The following is a 15,625-nucleotide window of genomic DNA, read 5'->3' on the forward strand; positions in this document are numbered from 1 at the left end:
CCTCCCCCAGGGGCCGCCCAGCACCAGCCGCTCACTGGACCAAACCATTAAGTTCTCTTCCATAGTTTATTCTTTGCCAGAAGACTTAGCCGTAACTCTCCATTTACGCAGGTTCTAAATGATTAGAGGAAGCTCTCCCCAAATAACCACGACAGCATGCCCTGCCAGCATTGAAAGGGAAGGTAAGAGCTTCATGGCAACTTGTCAAGCAATGGCTTGGCTTCTTTTTCCCCCCCTTCAGCAGTGAACTATCCATCATTTTCCAAGATCAGATAAGAAGGAACACCTTAATCCATTCATATTTTCAGCAACTTCTCATTAAAATGCAACTTTTGAGTCTCGCTACTGATGATCTTTTATCTAAAAGAGCTAGAATTGCCCAACCTAATGCCACAAAGGTAACTATTTTTTGGAACTGCAGAACATCCAGAGCTGAAAGGGACAATCAAGGATCGTAAAATATCCCAAGCTAGAAAGGACCCACAAGGGTCACTGAGGGAAGCCCTGGCTCCACACAGCATCACCCCAAACCCAAACCCTATGGCTGAGAGTGGTACCCAGGTACCCCAACACCCCCTGAGCTCCAGCACTGGGGCTGTGCCCACTGCCCTCTGGGGCAGAACCTTTTCCTCACCTCTTGCCCTTCAGACCTCTCCCCATCTTTGTAGCCCTACGATGAGCAAAACTTGAGGAATCTGCTGGGATTTAGATGCCTGCTAAACGTTGAGAACAACACACAGCTGTCTGTGGGGGAATTGACTCTTCCCCACCACCTCAACCCAGGAGCTGGTGCCTACATGAAAGCTTCTGGTGGCTTCTCCTATGACTGCCCAGCCACTTTTTGAACTCAAGCTTTTAGCCTTGATAAAGAGTTTCCAAACTCAACTGTGGACTGAAGAAGTCAGCGTCTCCCTTGGTTTGTTCTGGCTCCATCTTCTAGCTTAATCTTAAGCTCCTCAGCACACTATACTGCAAATAACACACAGACCAAAAGATGTGCTTCCTCCTGGTGCTTCCAGAAACAGAGTTTTAGAAGTGTTGAAGGCTTAGAGCTATTTCGTAGGCTAGAACTCAAACTCACCTCTAACCAGCAGCCCTCACCACCCCTCCTACAAGGACTCCAGCCACAGGAGCAACAGTGGCAATGTCCTTTTACACTCATGCAGTGGGAAAACATTGCTAAGCAAGGCAAACTTCACAGCTCAGTGGGCACATGGACCCTTCCCAGGTGGTCAGGGGCAGAGGTAACATGCAGAGATAAAGGGACTTGACCTATATTGCAGTCTCTCCTGCTCATCCAATTAGCCAAATGCTATTCATGGCTTGAACCAGAAACAAGGCCAAGAAGGTATGGGCAATTCTATGCCATTAGAAACCAAGTGTCATTAAACACACCAGCACACGTGGCCATTTCCTGCAGCATCTAAGCCTGCAGCATAGCAGAATTGCATTTGGGGATGTTTCATTTTAAGGATACCACGCAGTGAAAACCAAAGCGCTGCTCCTAATAAAGCATTTCTGGATCTGTGACCAACTTTTCCATCAGCAAGACAGCTGCACTTCTTTTCAGTGCCCACGCTGCAGGCTGCCAGAGCTCCCACCTGGATGCAGCTCCAAGAGAGGAACCAGCACTGGCAGCCTTACATCAGCCTCAAACACTGGGAGAAGCCCAAGTCTGGGACAGATTCTTGCGGGCAAAGCCAAAAGCAACCACCTCTATAAAAAAAACTTAGAACTTTCTGACCTAATGCATACATACCTTAATTTAGAAAGCAGCAAACAAACACGGGGGGGGGAGGGGAAGGGGTGTCAGAAGGCAGAGAAGATGCAAAAAGCAGCACTGTCAAGAAAATCCACTGCATGGTATGTAAGGCTTGAGAAGGCTGAAGATTTACACAGCAGTCATGTGGCTGTGAGAGGTTGCATTATTAGCAAGAGAATTATTATGCAGGAGACTCACTGAACTGCACCTGGCTGTGTGTTCTGGCTTCTCCACATAGCACAAAAATTCAGAATTTGGATGAAAAACACTATGAAGTTGTCAACTTTACACACATATACACTTTGAAATATAAATGATCTCAGGCTCTCAATATTTGTGGAAACAAAATATTTGAGTTTAAGCTCAAATCACGTTGCAAAAGGAGGACCCTGAGCAGGCAGTGAGGCTCTCTCAGTGTGGATCGATGGTGCCCAATATAACCTAAATCACAAAGCAAAGAGCAGACAGGGCAGAAGGCCAGGAACTGCATGCAGCAGCCATGGAAGGAAGCCTCAAACCAAACAGACTTCAGAAATCTGTGCTGCCTGGAGCAAAGAGCTGAACACAGCTATGTCCAGTGGCACCACCCAGCCTGCCAGGGGGGCCCTCAGCGCTGGTGTGAGAGCACGGACATGTTGCAACCAACATGACCAGCTACCAAACTTAGACAAGTTATTTTACTTTGCTTACTGCCAAGAAACTGTGTCTCAAGTGACCGAATGTGCTATTAACACATGGAGCTGCTGCTCACCCACTGTCCTGCACTGCAGCTCCCCTCCTTCTGCCAGCGCGTGTGTTCATGCAGGCTAAGTGGTAAACAAGATTGGGGACCTAATCCAAGCTAAAAATACCTTTTTAAAGACCAAATCAGTTTTATCATTCCGTTTGCCAAGCGACTTCAAATCAAGGGGCTCCGTGGAAATAGAAAAGGCAGTGCAAAAGCACAAAGTGTCCCACAGCAGAGCAGCTCAAGCTGTTGGTGAAGCAGCATCTGCTGCATGCCCAGCAAATGTCACAGGAGCCCCAGGAAGCAGGGTCCTTCTCTGACAATAGGGCACAGGAGGAAAGGGAAGCACTCACAGAACACGTTACAGCCGGAATATAATCACGCTGCATAGTGCGGTGTCACAGATTTGTCAGCCATGATCTGCAATACCATCCTTCTCTTAAGGCTTGTATCTGTTGGATACAGAACTCAACGCACGCTCTCATGCTGAGCACCCCCTCCCAGCCACGACAGCTCTTCTCACCCAGCACAGAACTGTCCGAGATGGAAGGCACCATTAAAGGCCATCTGGTCCCACTCCTCTGAAATAAACAGGGACACTCACAACTCCATCAGGTGCTCAGAGCCACCCCCAGCCTGGCTTGGAACATCTCCAGTAAAACACTTATCTTTATGCTCTTTCATATGGGTTCTCATCCCTAATTTAGCTTTCACACCAGGTAGGAAGCCGAAGCAGAGGTGCCTTCAGGAAACCCATTGCCACTGACCTGAAGTGAGAACTAACACCAAGAGCTTCCCTTGAGTTTGAAAAGCTGCTGAGAGACTGTTTGACTGGCTGTAAGGAACAGAAATATCTTAGAACAAACTCCTACAGCTCCTCGGTCTCACTCGAATACAGCTGAGCAGACCCTGAAATGCAAGAATCTCGTTACCATAAGAGAGTAGCTGGGTGTTGGCAAGAGGCTCACTCTGCCTGCCAGAAAACCTCAATAGCTGTTCCGAAGTCGCTGCTCAGGCATGCTTGTCTTACCCAAACCACTGCGTGCCTTCCATCTGGCTGGGACAACCAGCAGTGAGAGCAGGAAGGTTGCTGGGCTCTGCTGGTTTAAGTGGTTCTGTTTGGTTTTAAACACTGCAAGCAAGGCTTCGCATCTCACCCTATCCATGCTGTCTCTAGTAGAGAGAGCAGGAACAGTTTTCATCAAGTCCTGCACATTGAAGTTGGCGAGTACGCTTTGGAAAAGGACACAGGTTTGATGACAGCCAAAAAGACAGTTGGAAAAAAGTGACAAAAGTGACAGAACTGCAGAGAAAGCAAATTCAAGATGACACCAATATCGAGATTCCTCTGTAAAATTGGAGAAACCCCTCAAGGGGACAGAAAGCAGGTGGTGAGCTCACTCCTGTGCAGACTCAGCAGGAGACAGCAAAGCTTCTGCAGCTTTTGAGATATCCATAGGATAAAGATACAGCCCTGACAGTCAGTGCTGGAGCACGTGGATCCCACATCCAAACAGCCACAGAATATACAGGTAAGTAACTTGAAGCAGGGAACTTCTCTTGCAGGATATTATTTTTCCACATTCCTTCCCCTGCAGCAAAGAGGAAGCCTTAACACTCATTCTTTCCTTTCAGGACTGGCAAACATTTAGCAGCACACAGCCCTAGAGCAGACGTCAGGTCGAAGAGACAGGAAGCCCCAGCAGCCTGAAACATCAAAATAAAGGTGTCTGAGGTACGTTCACTGCTTTGGTTAAGGGAAGTGTGATATTTGCAGGGAGCTGGGTAAATAAAGATGGTTTACTTCTATTAAGAGTTTGGAGCTCAATTTCAACTCCAAACCTTTGTCAGAAGAATAGCAGTTGGCTGCAGAATTCCCATTCCCCCAGCATAGAGCTGAAAGCCTCCCACAGAAGCAAGGCTCTGCTAACAGGCTCAGTGGAGGACAAGTGCTGAAGAGGTTTTATAAACAAGTGGTACTCAAGGATTTAAGAGAGATGGGTGAGCTGGGGTCGCACGTGTGCCTTGCCCTATGGTTTTCAGGTTGTTAAGTACCTGCTTGAAGTAAGCAAGAAGGTCCAAATGCAAAGGTGCGGGTGTTAAATTCATATGGTTTCCAGAAGCACGTTTGTTTATTTAGGGAACAAGAAGCTATCCAAGCTCAGGCATCAGCAAAGCCTTCCTGATTAAAGATAAACTCGTTTCTGCCATTCCAGCTACACCTCTGAAATGTGACAGTTTTATTAACCTCCTGGCGTTCAGCTTTTAAGGACTGGGATTTGCAGGTTAGCTGGAAACAAGGGAGGCAAGCAGGGCATTTCGGGATCCCTTCAAACCCAAATCATTCACACGATCCTCTAAAACCTACATGGAAGAAATAAAGCAGATCTGAAACGATGGTTCCCACAAACACTTCAAAACAGATACTCAAGCTCAGCGAGACTTGAATCTCAGCCCAAACCTATAAACTATGCTATTGCAATGAGCAAACAACCTGCACCAAGTTCCTGCACACCAACTATGGAAAGATGGCTGAAGTGGGGTTATGACCGTACCAGGAAACAAACACGACTTCGTGACAACAAGAACGGAATTTATGCCTCAGTGGAGGATTTGAGAGAGCTCAACTAATCCCGGCTGATACAGTGAAGGACATGCTTGGGGGAGGGCCAAGATTGCCACAGAAATAAAATGGCACGAACCACAAGAGAAGGCGTTGCTGACCCTCCGTCACCAGAAGAAGCGATGTCCACATCGTAACGACAGACTGAACTTCACTTTCAGCATTTCCAAAGGCCCACTGCTATTTCATAAGACAGTACGTGGAGAAAGCAGAACTCACCACTCAACTTGAAGTCTTTTTACACTGCGGAAGCCACAGGTGCCAGGAACACAAGGCTGCTGCAGCCTTTCAGCAGACACAAATCCCTTGAAACGCTTGGTTTGTGCATCGTGTGCCAGAAAGCACAAGGGAAAAAGGGAGTAAGAAGGCTTTCTGGATCTCAGGTGGATGACATACTGGGACAGAGTGGAGAGGGAGCTCAAAAAGTGCTTCTGAACAGCAGAACTGTGAGCTGTAAGAGTGAATGTTTATTGCTGTGGCTTGTAAGAGGTTTGTGAGCTAAGAGGTTGTGTTTCCCCACATGGAAAGGGAGGGAAGAGAGAATTCCTAGCAGAATTTGGGTTGCATAACTTGTCAGAAAAGGAACAGGGAAATTTTCTTAAGGAGTGATCTTATCAAATCAGTTTCTATTCAGAATCAAGCAAAACATGAGTAAGCACACACAGACTCCAGTACAGTTATCGGAGACAGTGTTTAGTGTGCATAAACCCACTGCAAGGAGTTGGAGGAGGACACACGGCTACCAACAGTGGCACTGAATTATTCTGTGCTCTTGAAAATGTAGTTTTAATCTGGAAGTTCAGTTCTACCCCACTGGAGATGCATCAAAGTGTATCTGTAGGATCTCTTGGCTGGAAGTAAGTTGTTCTCACAGCAGCTTCAGTATTAACAAAAACTGAAACCCTTGGGTTTTAAATACAACAAGAACCAGGGAAGCACGTAATCTAGCTGGCTCAATAATTGCACCCACATTTTCTGGTGCTACAGAGTCTATAGGTACATACCTAGTTTTAATCAGGCAAATAAGAACTTCACACTGATTTGAGGAGGAGCAGGAACTCTATCGTGCACATTCACAGTCCCATCATGTACTTCTTCAGAAGAGCCAAACATTCCATTTCAGAATCAATAAAATACCCAGCTCCTGAACAACTGACTTGAGGGCTGTCACCATACAAAGCCACGATAAGCATCTGAACACAGTACATTATGTCTACCACATGCAACACACACACAGTTGCAGAATCGTTCAGGTTGGAAAAGACCTGTGAGATCACCAGGGCCAACTGTTGACCCACCCCACCGTGCCCACTGACCATTTCCTTCAGTGCCACAACCCCACAGTTCTTGAACCCCTCCAGGGTTGGTGATCCCAACACCTCCGTGGGCAGCCTGTGCCAATTCTTGACCACTCTTTTGGCTCACTTAATTCCTACCGCCACAGCTACCAAGCGATAAACCCACGTGGTTGCTCTCTGAACTTTCTTCTCTACTCAGCTCCACCTACCCCAGTCATACTTCACTGCTTCTGCCCACAGCAATTCATGCTATCAGCAGGCCGTAAGCAACAGGCGCAATTCGTTATCTACTTTCTCACATTTTATTTGAAAGGCTATCAGAAACAACAAGGAGGATATTTCCAGTACTTGTCATGAAGTTGCCTCATTCAGGGGCTGAATTTGGACCTGACCTTTGAGAAGATCCCACAGCAGGGATATTACAGAAACAGGAAAATTAGACCAAGGGCTCTGTGTCTTTATTCCTCCCAACATACCAAACTAACCACACGTGCAGAGAACCCAACAATCACACAACAAAACAGATCAAGCATCCACTTCTTTTAATGCAACTGTTATGTTTTAATATGTGCATTGCTTGCCTGCAACTCAACCAGATCCCCTGTGGACAGAACCAGAGGAGCATATCATTGCAGCAAGTCTGGTGCACAGCTCTGCAGGGTACATGCAGTACGCTGAAGTTAAATGAAAGAGACCAAGTAAATGTATCTGAGCTCCTCTTCAGAATTAGTATCTTGCCTGCATCTACTGCTTTAAATAAGAACAGAACCTCGTCAGTTTTCCTCTGCACCAGCTTTGTGGTGTTTTTATAGCCTCACCCCAGTTTGATTTTGTACAGCAGTGCTGAGGGTTTGTGCTAGCTGACACCAGAGGGTGCCAGGGGCACAAGGGCACGAAGCTTCAGTAGGGGATTCCCCACGGCACAGCTGCAGCTTCCTCTGCCTGGGGTTCCAGCTTTGGGACAGACAGACACACCAACCTCAAGGCCAGGGCCAGCTGCACTGCTGACATCAAACTAACCGCATCCCAGCACTGCGTTGTCATCTCCATCCATTGGCTGCAAAGCCAAACAAAGCGAGGTCACTTCTGAAGCAGCAGCAGGCAGGGCCCTGTGCTCAGGGGTCTGAAGCATGCGTGGCTTGACATCTCCAGCAGGATCACACTTCCACAGCTTGGGAATTAGTTTGAATGGGAGAAGGCCACCTTCTGTAACCTGCTTGCTTTCTAGAGGAATAAAGGGTTTCTCTTCCACCTTATCTCTTCCCAGCTCTACTGCCATATCAGCATCAACTTGAAGCCTCCACATTGGAAAAGCTGTCTCTCCTGAGGATTCTCAAGAAAAGCCAAAAGCACCACCAGCTGAGGCATCCAACAGGGCACAGTCTGCACTGGGTTACAACACTTTGTATCTGCAGAGCAGTGGCTGACCTTACAGGAAGTGCCTTTAAAAAAAACTGCCAAAACAGAAGGAAAATGCATCTAAGTGCTATGATGGTCAACAAAAGATGCAAAGAAAGCTGCAGTTCTGCATTAACCCTGATAAAGTTGGCACGTTTCAGCTCAGTCTCGTGCAGCTACACAAGTTTTGCAGCCCTGCAGTTCAACAGGAAGGGCTGCTGTGCTCCAAACCCTCCTCTTGTTTTCCCCTGATTGATTTCTGCACTTTACCAGAGGACCCATCACTCAACCTCAGGAATCGTGTGCATCTTGGACTTAAGTACTGCTTGTCTCTGAAAAACAATCTGTGAACACAATTCAGCTCTGCTGACCTATAAATTGAAAAGCTGCAGCTGAGCATCTGAAATAAGCAGCAGAAAAAAATAACAGCATTGTCTGCCAGGCTGTCAGTCCCTTCCCATCAGCCTCAAATTAATGTTTTACAGAATCCTCTGAACTTCTGTATATTTTTGCAGCAGTCTTTGAACCTTTGCAGATTTTCACTTTGTGAATAGGAGCGAGCAAATGGACTCAGGCACTTGCAGACAAGGGGCAGGCCTGACAGCCTGGATCCATCTCTTCTGAACAGAAAGAGGCAAAGAATGGCATCTAGACTCCTCACCTTAAGGAAAACTGCACCTTAATGAAGTCCGCTTGAGAAAGCATGGAATTTGTTTCCCTATGAATTAAGCTTTCTGACTTGGCCTTTTGACCAAGAGGTCACCCAGAGGGTGGTGAGGCACTGGACCAGGTTGCCCAAGGAGGCTGTGGATGCCCCATCCCTGAAGGCATTCAAGGCCAGGCTGGATGTGGCTCTGGGCAGCCTGGTCTGCTGGTTGGCGACCTGCACATAGCAGGGGGTTGGAACTGGATGAGCAATGTGGTCCTTTTCAACCCATGCCATTCTATGACTCTATAACATTACTATATCCCCTCCTGGGAGGGCTGCAACAGGCTGTGTGCTCCATGCTACCCATCTCTGCGATGGCATGCTGTCTCACCGTGTTCCTTAAGTGGATATCAGTAACCCTGCAGCAGAAGACAGGTTCCCATGGTAGAGCTGACAGCACTGCACAGAATTCCTACTCTGACGCCTTTGCCTTCAGTGTGGTTCCACTTAGGTGAGGACACTGGATTTCCACCCTCCAAAGCCAACAGGAGTCAGTGCGACTCAACAGAAAAAGCAAGAAAACACAATTGTAGCAGCTTGAAGTCATGAAATATGTGGCATTTTGTGTTCATGATGGCCCGGCCAAAGGGCATTTAGGAGAGACAAAGAGACAGCCCGGAGCACCGGCACTCAGCCCCTGTTCAACCCAAGCAGCAGAAAACAGTTTTTTCAGCTCCCCATCTAAAAACAAACACCAAATTTCTTTGAGCTTGGCACACGTCAGCATACACTTCCCTGCACATAAACAAAGCGCTAAGATGACCTGCACGTGGCTCCTGTCCAGCACCAGGATTCCATGCCTGGATTTCAGCAGGGCATTGCCAGCACACAGCAACTGAGGAGCTGCTGTGCAGCACAGCAGAGAGATACACAGAGTAGGAATCCTGTACAACGCTGGTGGATTTTTGCTGGTTTATAAAGCTGTGTCACAGGAATGGTGCTCAACATAAGCAAGGGGAAGAGCAACTTGGATGCACCCAGCACAGTGCAGGACTTCCTTACTGCACAACCAAAGTCCTGCTGCCTCACATAACATCATACTTGCACTCATGAACATACTGGTGTGTCTGCAGTGCTGCTGCTTTACCAGAGGGCTGTAGGAGAGCATATCTTCAACTTGGGGTACCATGCAGCATCGGCTGCCTACTTCAATGAAGCTTTATACCTTAATAACAGGGATTTCATATGCTAACATAGCCACTGTCCCAAGTTAACAGTCATCTGCAGCTGCAAGGTTACTGAATGAGCCAGGAAATAAGAAAGAGGTTGTTTATCAACAGTGACTTCCTCCCTGAGCACTGCCCTCATGGGGCACCCTTCCCTCCCCTCCCCTCATACTGTACTGCTGCTCCCATTAATAGCCCAAAACACATAAAAATCAGCACAGTTTAAGTCCCACTGAATTAAACTCATCTGTACACCCACTGCCCACACTATGTCTTCCTAGCAAGCAAAAAGGCCACACTTCTGTTGCTTATCACCCTATTTGAAGCAAACCCTAAAATACTGCAACAGATGCAGCTAGGTCAGCACCCTCCCCACACCCCCAACCCCTGTCTTGCATGGCAGCCATCTGATTCCAAGCAGCTCGTTAGGAGGACTAAGCTGGCACAGAGCCACATCAGCACCATAAGAACAGCAGCTTCCTGCTGCTTCAGCTCCCTGAACTGCCAGCACCAGAGGTGATGCAAGAGCTGGAGCAAGGAGACAGAGCTGGGACAGTATACCACAAACACCAGCATCCGTGACATCATGCTGCCATTAAAGCCTGCAGCCCTAGGACTGTGCCCCACAGCTGTGAACATCAGGGCCCTTTCCATCCCATCTGGAGCCAGCTCAGAGAGTTAAACCTGCCAAAAATCCAGCTCTATGCACAAGCATGGAGAGACAAACCACTACAGAATGCAAAAGAGAAGGTTTCCCAAGTTTTATGATACCTTTCAGGAGCAGAATAGCTGATGCGAGAGCTGCAGCATTTCTCAGAGCAGTTGCAGAACATCCCCTACAAGCTTCAGCCACGGGCAGCTCAAAACCCAATGTGACTACACAAGCTAGGACAAGAACCAAAAGGCATTATTTCAAGCTGAAAGCGAAGGGGAACTTTTTGAAGATTGGAATTGGAGTTTGACCAGAATATTTTAACATTCCCGCTGAATACACAAATAGAAATATTTGCCAAAAGGGAGGTTTTGGCAAGCACTTGCTCATTTTGGCTCTCTCTGCCACGAGGCTGGATATGTGACCCAGGATAACACGTAACCTTCGGTGCTGAAAGCATATTTTCTATATGCATGTTCAGCTTTTAAGTGGGTTTTGGAAGAGCTTGCTGGATAGAATATCAACAGCAGTGCACATGGGCTGGAAAAGATCTGCTCACATTTACAGCCTGGATTGGAAATTCTGTCATCCTTATTTGGAAAAACACTGAAATACATAAATCTGTGTATACACACATATATATAATGTGTATATATACACACACAAAAAACATACACAGAGAAACCAACACCTGTGGGACACATCCTGCATTCTTAAAATAGTTATCTGCATCATATCTCCTGACCGAAGAGCAACTATTCTGATGCCTTTCAAACTGTAAATACAAGCTCTAAATAAATTACTATTTATTAAGAGTTTGTGCTTGCAAGTCTCAACCACAAAGGCCTGTTTACATTTGCTCTCTAGCCAGACTTCTTAAGTCTTGTTTTAACAGATACCTGTCAGAATGCTTGTGATTTAACCCAACTCCTCACTCTCTCCATTAGATTGAATCTAAGCTGCACACACAGACAGCTCCAAGCATACACCATGCTGTTACCACACAGCCCTCCTTGTCCAGCTCCCACAGATCCCACTTAGTTTCCCCACTACTCAAGATCCCTTTCTCTGCACCCAACTCAACAGGCTCAGAGAAAATACACCAAATCCAGCCCCAAAGCAGACTGAAACAAAGAGCATCAGAGCAGGAAATCAGCAGGCAGGAATCCCAGAACTGCAGGGACCTCTGAAGATGCTCCAGTTCCATCCTCTTAAGCACGTTTCCTACAGCAGGTTGCACAGGAAAGTGTCCTGATGGGTTTGAATATCTCCAGAGATTCCACCACCTCTGGGCAGCCTGTTCAGGGCTGTACCCTCAAGATCTCCTTCTGGGGTCAGCAACTCGCTTATACAACACAAGACAACCAGCTTGTCCCTTCCACAACTGGGGAAAAGCATCCATACACCATAAACACAGAGAAAAGTCATCACACATTACTTGTTTGGAAAGACTTCCAGCCTCACAGCACTCTGTGAAGAGGAATCATAGATAGAATCATTCAGGTTGGAAAAGACACCTAAGGTCATCAAGTCCAACTGGCAGCCTATTTTCACCATGTCCACATCCCTCAGTGCCACATCCTCACAGTTCTGGAACATTTCCAGGCTTGGTGACCTCACCACCTCCCTGGGCAGCTGTGCCACTGCATCACTGCTTTTTTGGAGAATTTTCTCCTCACATCCAACCTGACCATTCCCTGGCACAACTTGATGCCATCATCTCTTGTCCTCTTGCTGTTATCCAGGAGCAGAGGCCGAACCTCCACCTTGCTACAGCCTCCTTTCAGGTCTTCTAGAGAGCGATAAGGTCTCCTCTGAGCCTCCTCTCCTCCAGGATGAACAAACCCAGCTCCCTTAAGGCACACCTCATAAGACTTGCACTCCAGACCCTTCACCAGTTTCCTTGTCCTTTTCTGGGAGCACACTGTAAAATCACTAAGGTCGGAAAAGACCCCCGAGACCTTTAAGTTGAACCACCAAACCCACCACAACCACCTCCTCCATTAAACCACGCTCCTTAAGCACCACAGGAAGAAGCAAGCTGACGAACCTCCCACCTGGACTTGCAGCACTCAACCACAGCAAGCTGCAATCACTTCTTGTCCACCCCAAGCGACTCCAACACAGGCTGCAAAAGCTCAGCTGAACAAAGGACAAGCAGCAACAGCATTAGCACCAGGGGAGGTTCAAATTGGATATCAGGAAGAATTTCTGTTCTGAAAGAGCAGTGATGCAGTGGCACAGTTGCCCAGGAAGGCGGTGGGGTCACCGTGCCTGGAGGTGTTCCAGAACTGTGAGGATGGGGCACTGAGGGAAGGGAGGTGGGCAGTGGGCACGGTGAGGTGGGTTGGTGATCTGAGGGATCTTTTGCAACCTCAGTGACACTGTGAGTCTAAAAAGACTGAGAAAACATTAGCGTTCATAGGAATAAAAGCGAATATCTGACGCACGCAAACGCACACGCACACAAAGTTCCCAGCCACACGTGCAGCTGCTTCCACTGAGCGCAGCCCCATTTCCAGCAGCGCTCCATCCAACGACAGCAACAAACGCGACGCTGCCCTCTCGGCCACACGCCTATCCACCCCTCCGAGCCGCTCACACTTCATTACCGCGCAGCAGCCACCCCAGCACCCAGACGGACGCACGGACGCACCGCCGGCCGCTTCCCGCCTCAGCCCCCCCCCCCCTCCCGGCCGGGCCGCCGCCCTCCAGCCGCAAGGCCCCGCGTACCGTCCGGGCGGCCTCGGCCCAGGTCCTGCCCTTCTTCCGGCGTCCTTTTTCCCTCATGTCGTTGGCTGTGGTGTTGGGAAACTGCGACTCTTTCGCTTTTTCTTTCCTTCCACCCGCCCGGCAACGAGCGGCGGCGGCCTCAAGGGAGAGCGTTCCCAACCCCGGCAGCCCCCGCGCCCGCCGCCGCTGCCATATTGGGACCCGACTGTACAGCGCCGCGGTCATGTGACCCCGCCGCGTGACCCCTCCTACTGTACGGGTGGGCGGGGCTCGGCGAAGGGAAGCCACGCCCCTCAGCGCTGCGCGTGCGCGCCGCCCCGCCCCTCCGCGCCGCCAACCGCCCGCGGCTCCCCTCCCCCCGCCGTCACTCAGTGCCGCCGATGGTCCTTGTCCCTCCCACAACTTCCCTCCCCCACAGACATCGACGCCTTCCGGCTCCCGGTCGCCCCTACCGCTTCCAATTGACGTCACCTTCCCGCTGCTACCGTCCGTCCCTGCTACCCTCCTTGGCCACCAACCTTTCATCATGGTGGTCACCACTGCCCCACCCGGACACCAACTGAGGGCCACCAGGTTCCCCTTCTTGTTGCCAACGCCATCCCCCAAGGCCTCCTGCTGCCCAGCCGTGCAATCATACAGTCAACAAAATCAGAGTCATTAAGGTTGGCAAAGACCTCTAGGGTCATCAAGTCCACCAACACAACAACTGACAGAAACATCACAGAGTCGTAGAATGACTTGGGTTGGAAGGGACCTCAGGGATCAGGAAGCTCCAATCCCTTGCCACATGCGGGGCCACCAACCTCCACATTAAAACCATTCCCCCTTGTCCTATCAAGATGATGGTGTTGGGGAGATGGTGATGGGTTGCCACTCTAGGGGAAGAAGTGGGATGGGGGCACCATTCAATGGAAAACAAGTGTGAGTGCAGGGAGAAGGGAAACAGGTGGGGAATCAACTCTTTGAAAGGGTAAATAACTGCAGGACAAGGGGAAATGGTTTTGAGTTGTGGAAGGGAAGATTTAGCTTGGATATCAGGGGGAAGTTCTTCACAGAGAGTAGTGAGGTGCTGGAACAGCTGCCCAGAGAGGCTGTGGATGCCCCGTCCATCCCTGGAGGTGTTCAAGGCCAGGCTGGATGGGGCCCTGGGCAGCCTGGGCTGCTCTGAAATGTGGAGGTTGGTGGTCCTGCATGTGGCAGGGGGTTGGAGCTTCGTGATCCTCGAGGTCCCTTCCAACCCAAGTCATTCTACGATTCTGTCACCACTATCATCTCTCTATCATCATCATATACACCATCATTTCTCCAACATCATCTCTCCACCACCACCATTGTCACCGCCATCATCTCTCTACTGCTATCATAATCACTATAATCTCTCTACCACCATCTCTCCACCACTGTCGTCTCCCCATCATCACCACCATCATCTCCCCACCACGTCTCTCCACCACCATCGTCTCCACCACCATCGTCTCCACCACCATCAACTCCACACAGAGTCATTTCTGCCTCTAAGAACGTAGCATTCTTATCCTACCAGAATTCTGAGTCCCTCGTATTTCACAGTAGCTTCTGGGGTTTTAAAGAAGAAAAATCTTGCATTTGGGGTAAAATAAAAGCAAGTCATTCATCAGTGAGCTAAGGAAATAGTTCTTTGTGCAGCAATGTTACCATGCATCAATTGTTTCAACATGAGGATGTGATCCATCATGTTATTTCACTGAGTATTTATACAAAGCCTGAAGTTTCGAATCTTAACTTACCATCAGAAGGTCATATTATTTCCAAACGGGAAGTCAGTCAGCCTGGAAGATATTAATCACTGGGTTTTGATTGACAAGTGGCAGAGCCATTTCTGTGATGCCTCAACTTTGAGAACTCCTTTAAACACAAGGCAGTCTGGTCCAATGTATGTTACAAGTCAGCTTGCCATTATAAAAGATGTTTTGAAAACAGAACAATTTGTACCATGGAATAGATCACTTCTGTCAGAAAGGATGGCAAAGGGCAGGGTGAGTTGGTTCCAGATGTACTGGGGCTGTTGCATCTTCCTGGCTGGATTTCTCTTGCTGCAGTGCAGCTCCTTTGACATCACAGATGTCTGGCTTTGAGTTGCATTGGGGAGGTTCAACTTGGATGTTGGGAAAATTTCTTCTTCAAAAGAGTGATCCAGACATTGGGATGGGCTGCCCAGGGAGGTGGTGGGCTCACCGTCCCTGGAGCTATTCAAGAACCTTGGAGATGTGTCACTGAGGGACGTGGTCAGTTGGCACGATGGGGATAGCTTAGAGTTGGACTTGATGATCTTTGTAGTCTTTTCTAGCCTTAATGGTTCTATGATTCTATGATTCTATGCCATTGGCCTTCTTGACCACCGGGGCGTACTGCTGGCTTATGTTCAGCTAGTTGTCAATCAGCACTCCCATATCCTTCTCTTCCCTGCAGCTTGCCAGACACTCTGCCCCAAGGCTGTAGTGTTGCATGGGGTTGTTGTGACCAAAATGCAGGACCTGGTGCTTGGTCTTGCTAAAGCTTAACCCATGGCCTCAGCCCA

At 48.7% G+C, this 15,625-nt stretch overlaps 1 protein-coding gene across 1 annotated transcript in view; it reads right to left on the reverse strand.

The window, feature by feature from the left end:
* ASXL2 (ASXL transcriptional regulator 2) overlaps nt 1–13,320 on the reverse strand; it is an 86,494-nt gene extending 73,174 nt beyond the window's left edge. Inside the window, exon 1 of the mRNA XM_085218204.1 lies at nt 13,069–13,320. Coding sequence (XP_085074330.1) covers nt 13,069–13,293 — 225 coding nt within the window. The 5' untranslated portion in view covers nt 13,294–13,320. The remainder of the gene's footprint in view (nt 1–13,068) is intronic.
* Nucleotides 13,321–15,625: the final 2,305 nt, after the last annotated feature.

This window comes from Meleagris gallopavo, chromosome 2 (genome assembly GCF_905368555.1).
Source record: "Meleagris gallopavo chromosome 2, MGAL_WU_HG_1.1, whole genome shotgun sequence".
NCBI lineage: Eukaryota > Metazoa > Chordata > Aves > Galliformes > Phasianidae > Meleagris > Meleagris gallopavo.